General features: G+C 35.7%; 2 protein-coding genes across 2 annotated transcripts in view; both read left to right on the top strand.

The window, feature by feature from the left end:
- Positions 1-566: 566 nt before the first annotated feature.
- On the top strand, positions 567-4,779 carry LOC113097486 (cyclin-dependent kinase 6-like). The gene is made up of 8 exons (XM_026262705.1): positions 567-730; positions 1,269-1,534; positions 1,607-1,739; positions 2,614-2,781; positions 2,871-2,980; positions 3,548-3,598; positions 3,706-3,838; positions 3,931-4,779. The coding sequence occupies exons 2-8, from the start codon at positions 1,302-1,304 to the stop codon at positions 4,021-4,023; spliced, it is 921 nt and encodes a 306-aa protein (XP_026118490.1). The 5' UTR covers positions 567-730; positions 1,269-1,301; the 3' UTR covers positions 4,024-4,779.
- A 671-nt stretch (positions 4,780-5,450) lies between these two features.
- Positions 5,451-11,047, top strand: part of LOC113097489 (supervillin-like) — a 33,764-nt gene continuing 28,167 nt past the window's right edge. Inside the window, exon 1 of the mRNA XM_026262706.1 lies at positions 5,451-5,528. The gene's annotated coding sequence lies outside the window, so the exon portion shown is untranslated. The remainder of the gene's footprint in view (positions 5,529-11,047) is intronic.

Raw genomic sequence — 11,047 nt, 5'->3', positions numbered from 1 at the left:
ACCACTGCAATGCCTAACAGTTAGGCACCACTGTATTTGTACCGAATCCTTCCTTTAACAATTAACCTTCTTTTTGAAAGGTTTATTGTGTGAAAAGGAGAATACATGCTTGGCACTGTGTATTTTGGGGTTTTGTAACTATCAGCTGAAATCTTAGTTGCACTTAGAATTGATTAATTACTGTCGATATAGGCCTGCAGGTCTATAAAGGGTTTACATGCATCTTTCTCAAATTAAATATTTCTGCAGTTATCTGCGTGTATTTCTGCTTTTTTCATACTGGTATAAATATGTCTATAAATGTTCTAAATAATATACAATGGATGTTTGTGCATACTGAATAAATATGTTCGTTTCAACAACAAATCACTGTGTGCTATGTATCAAAGGGCTTAACCAGGTCAGATCATTACATGTTATTATATTATTATTATTTCATAAAGTATATGACTTATTTTTGCTTGCATTCACAGTGCATAGATGTACAAAGTCGTTTCACCTGAGAATACGTTTTCTTAAATAGTTGACATCACATGAGATGGGGGATATCCAGAAAACAATCCTGGGCTGCTCATTGGTTGGTTTTGCAGATGCAAATCTCACACCCCTGGCCTACATGCCAGATTTTAATAAAATCATGGCAAACAACGCTTATTGATCCGGGTCATTGATTCATATTAGTAGGCAATCATTTTCTTGTTCAAGGTTTTAGATGACACTGACAGAAAAGGTAAGTTAATTTACTGAATTATAGTTTTATATCTTCGAAAGAGCGTATACCCATATGAACAAGTGTCACAACGTGCACGCTTACCGCGGTATTAATTCAGATAAATAGTCAAGAAACACCATTTTAATACGAAATTAATATCTGTGTTTTGGATAAATCTCGTGTCACTGGTGATGGCTTCTGAATTTGGGTCTGAAGCTAAGTGGAAGTCAAATATATATTCCAATTAATTAATCAAGTCAGGTTTATTTGAATTTTCAAACTAATTTTAATCTCATTAAGACCATGTGCAAACTTTTTTTTTTTTTTTAAGTTTACGAACAAATCTTATGTCGACGGGATACTTCCTAAATTTTTAAATAAAAATGCATTCAAATATACCTATTGCATTAATGTAATTATGAAGTTTGTTCATTCATTTCATTTTTTTTTTTTTTTTTTAAGACAGTTCAATGTAGAGTTGAAAGCGTTTTAAAAAGCTTTGTCCGGTTTTCTAAATCTTTCTATACAGCACTCAGTGAGTTTTGGTCTCTTTCAGTAACACGCTCTGACAGACTGATCTGATCCAAACATGGATGACAGCTGTTGTTGGGAGAGCTCAGATTATGAAATGTTGGCAGAAATCGGCCAGGGTGCCTACGGGAAAGTGTACAAAGCGCGAGAGAGGCGCGGGCTGCAGCGCTTCGTAGCGGTGAAGAGACTCCACATCCCGGAGGAGCCGGAGTCTGGCATCCCTCAGTTCGTGATTCGAGAAGTGGCTCTTCTGCGAAAACTAGAGCACTTCAACCACCCCAACATAGTCAAGTCAGTATATGAAAACGGTCAAAAATGCCACAAACGTTTTGAAAAGCATAATTAATTTCCATTTCTCTTCAGGTTGCTGAATGTATCAGCTGGATGGCAAAACGAGAAGTTTGACCTGACGCTGGTGTTTGAGTATATCGATCAGGATCTGACCACGTTTCTCAGCAAAGCATCAGAAAAAGGCCTGGCCAGGGACAAGATTAAGGTTTTAATTTTAGTCCTCACATTTTCCAGCGACTTAATCTTTCATATAAATTAGTAATGTCTATTTTGACGAATTTACTATGGTTTCTTTTTTTAAATCAATTTCTGCATAGACATATGTGACCCTGGGCAGTTCGGTAAAACTGGCAAGATATTCACAGATTCGACTTTTCCGGATCAATAACTCGCGAGCAAAACGTTTTTGGTACACAAATTATGCCTCTTTTTAATCGTAGTGATGTACCCTGGGCTACAAACCCAGTCATGCGTAGCACAGGAATATGTTTAGCAATAGCCAACAAAACATTGTGTGGGTCAAAATTGTACATTTTTCTTTTATGCCAAAAATCATTGGGATATTAAGTATGTTCCATGAAGATATTGTGTAAATTTCCTACCTTAGAAATATAAAAACCTAATTTTTGATTAGCAATATGCATTGCTAAGAACTTAATTTTGGCAACTTTAAAGGCCTTTTTCTCTTTTTTTTATTAATATTATTTATTTATTTTTGCACCCTTGGACTCCAAATGTTCAAATAGTTGTATCTCAACCAAATATTGTCCTATCCAAACAAACCATACATCAATGGAAATCAATGTATTAATCTTTCAGATGATGCATAAATCATAATTATAAAAAAAGACCCTTAATAGGAATGGTGATTTTTGTTTTATGGTTTTGTGGTCCAGGGTCACATTTCATAGTCTTTGCTAAAAAGGTTATTGTAGACTGCCACCATGATAGCCCATTAAAGAAGATAAAGAATGAATACATACACCTTTAGTGACAACATTCCCCAATGAAGCAGAATGGAATGGGATAAATTAAAGACTAGAGCATAGATTCATGTGTTTTTCTCTCTCTTTATATAGGATGTGATGCGTCAGTTGCTCTGTGGACTTGACTTCCTCCACACTAACACCGTCATTCATCGGGACCTGAAGCCAGACAATGTGCTCGTGAGCAGTCGAGGGGAGGTCAAGATTGCAGACTTCGGATTAGCCAGAATATACACATACCATATCGCCCTCACCCCATGCGTATGGAGCTCAGATTGACATTCACAGAAATAAGTGAGGTGGTAGTGAGCTCCTGCATGTGATGTATTTGTATTTGTGTGTGTGTGTAGGTGGTGACTCTATGGTACAGGGCTCCAGAGGTCCTGCTGCAGTCCAGTTACATGTCTTCAGTGGATATCTGGAGTGCTGGGTGCATCTTTGCAGAGCTCTTTCTGTTAAGGTGAGAGCAAAACAGAGCTCAGAGAGACGTTTTATTCAATGGATATGAAGTCATAACTTGAAATACACTACCGTTCCAAAGTTTGAGTTTAGAAGGGAGTGTTTTTTTATTTATTTATTATTTTTTTAAAGAAATGAAAGTAATAACATTTATATACTGTTACAATATATTTCTGTTTCAAATAAAATCTTTTAGTTTGCACTTATATTCTTTGAAGAATCCTGAAAAATGTATGACGTTTCTACAAAAATATTAAGCAGCACATCTGTTTTCAACATGAATAATAATAATAATAATAATAATAATAATAATGTGCAAATCAGCATATTAGAATGATTTCTGAAGGATCATGTGACACTACAACCTAGATTAATGGCTGCTGAAAATTCAGCTTTATCACCACAGGAGTAATTGTATTTGAAAATATTTTAAATAATATCTCACAACATTGCTGCTTTTACCGTGTTTTGATCAAATAAATGTGGCCTTGCTGAGCATAAGAGACTTGTTACAAACAACTTTTCTAATTCTGTGATGTCTTATCTTTCTCTCTCATCTTTTCTGCAGGCCTTTGTTTCGTGGATTCACAGAGATCCAGCAGCTGCAGAAGATCTTTGAGTGAGTCAAAATACTTTGCCTTTCCGAATCCCAGTTAATATTATTGCAACCAACAACTACATCTTTTTGTGCTCCTTTGTGGTCTTTGCATGTTTGCTCTCTCTCAGGATCATTGGATTGCCGGGTGAGGAGGACTGGCCCATAGAAAGTCCTGTCTGCTACAGCCCTACATGGGCTGAGAAAAAGCCTTCAAAACAACTATTACCCAGTCTCGCCCATGAGGAGAATGACCTGCTGTCTGTAAGTGGTATTTATTTCAATACAAGAGAGATTTTAGTGACTGGTACACATATAAATAACTTTTCTCCTTTGAAACTTCTCTTCCCACACAGCAATTTCTGACTTTCAATCCAGCTCATCGTATCTCTGCCTGCAGAGCTTTGGCCCATCCTTTCCTGGCAGACTGCAACCGTGCAGATGAATGACAGATGATTGAAGAGGGTGGAGTCAGATGATCAGACAGGCTCCTCCCACCCAATCAGGGGTGCACCAAGAATTATCCTGTTAAATTGAGTTTTTTATTTTTTATAATGGAGTAAAGTGCAGCACCTTGACCTGTAGATCAAGATTTTGTCTAATGAAAATGAGGTGCAGATTTTTTTGGTGGAAATGTACAATTTTACTGGTACTGCTAAAAAGAAACAAATGCCCTCAAAAAGTCCAGCTGGTTTTGGAGCTCTTGCTCTTTAATATTACCATCACCTTATTTATGTAATTACAGTGGTGAGGAGGAATGAGAATTTGTCTTTTTCACATGTGACAACTCTATAATAATGACATTTTGTGTATGTTGCAGCACAACTGGTTGTCTAACAGGTAAGTTTAATGTTTCCGGTTAGTTTCAGCGTGCCACCTTAGTGTTGTTTTTGAAAGTTGACTTAAAGCGATGTTTTTGTGCCTCGTTTTGTGTTTGTTTGGGCATCAATTGGAACTGTTTGCTTATTTTTAATCGCATGCAGTGTTTTAAGTTCTGACCAGATTGTTTGAAGTTTTTTATGTTTTCTGTTCCTGATGAATTTTCAGTAAACACAAACCAGAGCCAACAGTGCCTGTTTGTAATTAAATGGGCTGAGATTAAGTGTAGTTATGACATTATGCCCTTTAAAATGAATACAATTAAATTAAATGTGTAACTGAATGCATATTTGATCATTTTCTTTATACTGACACTTGAGTAATAAAATTGCAATTTCAATATTGTTTGCCTCCTTTCTTCTTGATCCGCGTAACAATTTCCATTTGATTAATCTAATGTTGTAGGTAAAGAGCTAAGATGAGCACAAAGTGTCTTGCTGAATACAGTTATGGAAGTCGGCCACTGGGAGGCAGTCATGCCATGGTATTATTGCATATGATTTTTTTTTATACTATGTTATACAATAGCACATGACCATAAATTTATTCAGTCTCATAGAACGACATCTGCCGTTCCCAAGAAATCTAATACAAAGGAGTCAGCGAGTTCAATCACTATTTTCACAGAATTTTCCATTTATTTTAAGATGAAAAGTCTAATTGTTAATGGTTAGCTGGCACTTGTTTATCCCAGCAGTAGCCTACCACTGGTTTTGCATTTACTGACGTGTCACCTGAATTTTTGTTAGTTTGGTTCCTTAAAAAAGGAAACTTCCTTAAAAAAAGTAAATAAAAAAAATAAAAAGACCAAAAATAACTGGTTGATAAACTGAGCTGTGGCCCCTTAGAATGGAATGTTGACCTAGTCATGGGGGTATTTTTATCTCTCTCTCTCTCTCTCTCTCTCTCTCTCTCTCTCTCTCTCTCTCTCTCAAACACACACACACACACACACACACACACACACACCCTAAAAGGGCCTTTCACTCGTTCTCATTGGCCATTGGGGTGGTGTGTGTGTGTGTGTGAAGCTGTCAGAGCTGATCCGAGCGCACAGCTGATCCACACAGACCGAGTAAGTACACTCATTCATTTCTGCCGTTACATTTATCACGAGTTTTAAGAATAACAACAGACAGACTTTTCTATAGTTTTGAAAATTAACGACAAAACGACCAGCTTTTGAGTTCATTTCATAAAGTTGCTTTGACAGTCCGTGTATTATTAACAGTTCAGTAGTGTCTTTCTCGTGTATGCTAATGAACTCTCGCGCTGGATTTTGCTTGCAGACCAGACAATGTGCTTTTATTGTGTTGCGGATCTTTACTGTATAAAATGAGTGAAATGTTATATCTGCTTTACTGTCCTGCTCACCAGATATATCTGGTTGCTTGAACCTATTTTCAGCGCATCAAACGCACCTATACACCTCAAACCCAAGAACTCACATCAGCTTTCTATCTATAAATGTAGCCTACGCTACTGCAAATTCAAATGCATTTATTGATTTAGCAGAATCATTTGTCTATGCTGAGAATTATTTTCATATTGTGGTCGTCTGCATTTTCATCAAAATTTGATTAGCAGTATGATGACTGCTTTTAGTCATTAATATATACTGTGCATATAAATGCGTTCTGTATGCATAATGCCGCAACGCTTTACAATACACCATGATCAGTTGCATATTTTTAAGGAAGTTGTGGGTGACAATTACAGTACTAGTGAAGGATAGTGAACATAATGGGACAATTCGAATTTCTTTCTTTGTGGCCTGCAATGAGGTTATGATTTAGTTATTCTTCATGTCTGTATTGTGTGTGTTTGTGTGTGTGTGTCAGGGTTATGACTTTCCTAGCTTGTGTGACCTGTGTGTTGTGTGAGTATAACCAAGGTCAAAAGCTATGTCATTTCTGTCGCCCACTGGCATTTGTTATGTTCGTTCTGTTCCTGGTTAGCATCTTAAACATCTTTGTTTTGTACTGCTTACCACTTGTCTTAAGACTATTACTATGTCTGTCATGATGGTGTTGAATATAACCGTGACATTGCATTACCAGATCATAGCGCAGGATGGGGGCTAGAAATGCTGGAATCCCATCATGGTTGTAGCTGTAAATCCATGAACTTGGTCTACGCTGAATCCTTGTGATGTAACAGATCAGAATGACATAGGATCATAGGTCATAGGATGTGTCTTGAAGTAGTATGTCTTACTGCAAACAGAGTAGTTATGCCAATATATATATATTTTTTTTTTCCATTTTGCATTCTTCAACCATTTGATAACGATTGATTTAACAGATGCACGCACACACAAAGAGACACAACATAGACATAATGATTTTTATACTGTACAAACTGTATTTTCTATCCCCTAACCCTACTCCTCACACAAATATACTGCCATTTTAGGCAAGACTTTAGAATAGGGAACATTTTTCACTATTATCTTATTCCTAATTTGCTGCTTATTAATAGCTGGTAAAGTAGTTGTTAAGTTTAGGTATTGGGTAGGATTAGAGATATAGCATAAGGTCATCATAAGGCATTAATATGTACTTAATTAGTACTAATGGATGGCTAATATTGTAGTAATATGTATGGACATAACACACTCTTGCTTGTCTGATATTACTCTATTACAGTGAATTGTCTAACATAACAGCCATTAATTATCAGATAAACATGTAATATTTTAGTCTTAACAGCTAATAACAAATGACAACATATTATTTTAGGAAATATTACTATTAAACAATATTGTAACATTTTTTGTTCATAACAATAATAATAGTTTATTATAATGTTAATTAATATTATAGGACTCGATAGGTCCCGGATGATAACCGAGAGTATCTTGTGATAAAAATAAATAATAAAAATAATTGTTGTTATCATGGATATTCAGAAATATTTATTTTTGTAGCCTGGTTCATTAGTATGGTGACAAAAAGCAGAAATAAAACAATAATTTAAAGCCGATTTTAGGATGTTTATCATACCGATTCTCACCTGCTGATTGAATATGAACAAGCCCTTTGGCATTTAATAGATGCCTAATTGTCTCAAATGCATCTTGAAATACTTGAAATACAAGCTGTGGACTCTTATTATTATCATCAGCCAGAAATTCAGAAAACACACCTTCCATAAGCTAGCTGTAGTACAATTAATCCAGCGACTATTAAGCAAGATAAGTAGCGTGTGCTGAGAATACCTCAGTCGTGACTGGTGAATCGTGAACGCTGCTGTCTATGTGTATGTGTTTGTTTGCATATGTCTGTGCTCAGCACATGTCCATGCCAGATAGAGTTACTGGATTAAGGACTGACGAGTCTAACTGATCCCAAACGACAACCAGCCACTACGGTGCCTTTCCCCATATCCTCAAACTCCCTCTCACGTGACTCGCTCTGTCTCTCTGGCTCTAGAGTAACAGCTTTGTTTGGTTGCTCACTGCTGGATGCAGTGCAGGGACATCATTGCTTACAAACCGTGTCTTTAAAAGGCTCACATAATATAAAAGTAAGGACAAATAATTAAAATGTCAAATGTTTTAAGCAATATCAAAGTCAGAAGTTAATTCGATGAAAACAAAGATGTTGTTAAAAGCACATAGCAGATCTATCTTTAACATAAATAGATGGTTAAAACACTTCTTGCTCTCCTGATCTGAGACTCTTATCAGGGGTCATAACATTGCTAAGCTTGTTAAAACTCTCAGGCAAGTCTCTCGCAGACAAGACATGCTCCCTCTAGAAAGAACATGGCAATGCTGCTGAAGATCCTGTCTGGTAATGCCTTAAGAGGTTTGAGCTATTATTAGATTAGATTTGACAACAGCATTTGTCAGTGTTTATTTATTATAACTTAAATAAAAATCAATAGTCTTTTCTGTAGCTTGAACAGTGGAGTATGGCACAATGGGTTTGTGGGTTTTACTTCCAGGGAAAGCAAGAACTGATAATATGTAAATGTATAATTTGAATGCAATGCAAGTGTTGATTTGGATAAAAGTATTTTTAATGCAGTACTGAACAGGCTCTTCTGATATGAGCTGTATGTAAACAAAACAATATGTTTTAAATCTTTAGGTTTAAAACCTTTATACCTGTACAGCTTGTATAATTAACTTCTTATATTTAACTGTGATGACACTGAGTTAAAGTGATGGTCGACCCAAAAATGAAAATTCTGTTATCATTTTCTCACCATCGTGTAATTCGAGTTTCTTTCCTCTGTTGAGTACAAAAGAAGATATTTTGAAGAATGTTGGAAGTTGCTAGTAGCCATTGACTTCCATAATATTTATTTGCAAGAAGAAAGAGATTTTATACAGGTTTGGAATGACATGAGGGTGAGGAAATTATGACAGAAATGTTATATTTGAATGAACTGTCCATTTAAATGCACATCATCTTAAATAAACATAATCTATAAACAACTAAGAATGGAAAATGTTTTTCCTTTGCACTTTTGAAAAGTTTTGTGTACAGACGACTACATTATCAAAATGATCCTTGTTCTACGGAGTCCTGCACATGACATGCAAGAAAAATAAATAAATCATGCAAACAATTTAATAATTTGTTCCCTCAGTGTACTAAAACTCGTTCTCTCGATTTATAAATCGTGTGCAAAATCGAGGGAATGAATTAGTAAATCATGCACACAATTTATAAACCGAAGGAATGAAATAGTAAATGCACATGATTAAAGCCTTCTATTTTCTTACTGCATGCCATGTGTGGGGCTCTGTATTGTTCAGTTCCATAAAAACAAAAAATGCTATATGATCCATGCCAGACCATAACAAGTGGTAATGTCACTTTGTAAAGAAACAATACACACCTGCTCCAAACTCATTTCTATAGAGTGCACATGTAATATGCATGGCTAAGACCACAATTTTCACAAATTTACGTTTTTCATAGTTTACATGGAGATGATAATGTTTTCAAGAACTTGCAGTTTGAAACCATTTTCAAAAGTTTAAACTTTTAAGCTATTGTTGGGCAAGACACAAAAGATTTTTCCAATTTTAGTTGAAAATGGTGTCCTCTCGGAGGAAGAGCACTATTATATCAGAAGGTCATAATAATTGTGATTCCTCATGGTATGAGTTGAATTGAGAGCTCAAACTCTGGGTTCTGAGTTCGCTGAGTGAAGTAGCTCATTCTCTGCTGTAGTACTGCTGGATCTCTGCGCTGTTGTTATACTGGGCCTATTGTGTTTCATTTGTGAGAGGATCTGGCAGAATGCTGATGCTTACAGTTTGCTTATTTAGGAGCAGAGGACCCCTACACACACACACACACATATACACACACACTCACTCATAGCTATTCTTTGATGGACTAATTGAAACCAGTCATTGCTAGATATTCCCATTTCAAATCTATTCTTAACACTTCCAAAGGGCTTATTTCAAACATGAGTAATGGGTAATTATAGTTCAGTCTCATCACCAACTTTAGTCTGGCCCTCCACACACCCACACACACCCACACACACACACACACACACACCATGGTACATTCCCTAGCAGCTCTGCTGCAGGGCTCCCATGGGTCGACCATCCACCACATGCCAGGTCTACAGTATGTTATATGGGTGATAACATGATGATGTCATTATTTCTGCATAAGTAAATCGGTGTTTGCGTTGTTATGGGAGTTTGGTGGCTAGGTAACAACATCTGTGGACACATAAATGATAATTTAGGAAGGCATGTTTGGGTAATGTCATGTATTACAGATGAGTGTGAATAACAAGACGATGGCAGACCAGATGCATTAGCTCCACTTGTTCTTCAGGTTCCTCGTGTTATTGCTAAGAAATGACTGTCTTTACAATACACTCTTAAAAATAAAGCTTCCAAAACGTTGTTTTTACAGTAATGCCATAGAAGAACCATTTTTTTCCCAAAGAACCTTTCAGTGAACAGTTCCTAAAAGAAGATTTTTTCACTATCAATCAATCAATCAATCAATCAAAATAAAATAAACCAAATCCAAAAAGCAGTTAGCAATTAGCAGCAGTGTACTTTTGAAATTAATTTATTTTTTAAAAACAAATTAAAATATTCAACAAGGATATGCATTCAATTTATCAAAACTGACAGGAAATAGATTTATAATTTTACTAAAGATTTCATTTACTTCATTTACATTTACTATTCTTTTGAGCTTTCTATTCATAAATGTATCCTGAAAAAATATTAAATGTTTCTTGGGCAGCAAATCAGCATATTATAATGAACTCTGAGGATCACATGACACTGAAGAGTAATGATGCTGAAAATTGAGTTTTGCATCACATGAATAAATGAAATGTTAAAATCTATTGGAATCGAAAACAGTAATTGAACATTTTAATGATATCACATAATATTGCTGATTTTACTGTACTTAACTGTAATTAATGCCGCTTTGGTGAGGATAAAAAATCTTTTTTGAGCTATTAAAAAGTCAGTGGGGGTATTTTAAAATACCTGAAACATGTTAGGCTAGCTTAAACATTTTATGATGGTGCATGCTAATTGGGATTTATATCTTGAAATTTAAGCTGGTCTAAGGAGCTGTTTGTTTT

Source organism: Carassius auratus, unplaced genomic scaffold, assembly GCF_003368295.1.
Source record: "Carassius auratus strain Wakin unplaced genomic scaffold, ASM336829v1 scaf_tig00216320, whole genome shotgun sequence".
NCBI classification, from domain to species: Eukaryota; Metazoa; Chordata; class Actinopteri; order Cypriniformes; family Cyprinidae; genus Carassius; species Carassius auratus.
Note: the sequence above shows the minus strand (reverse complement) of the source record. Positions and strands in the feature narration are given on the sequence as shown.

Excerpts from the sequence above, each read along its gene's own strand:
- LOC113097486 (XM_026262705.1), top strand. The coding sequence starts at position 1,302 with ATGGATGACAGCTGTTGTTGGGAGAGCTCAGATTATGAAATGTTGGCA. Across the intron at positions 1,535-1,606 it reads AACCACCCCAACATAGTCAA|GTTGCTGAATGTATCAGCTG; the intron begins GTCAGTATATGA and ends ATTTCTCTTCAG. Across the intron at positions 3,839-3,930 it reads AGGAGAATGACCTGCTGTCT|CAATTTCTGACTTTCAATCC; the intron begins GTAAGTGGTATT and ends CTTCCCACACAG.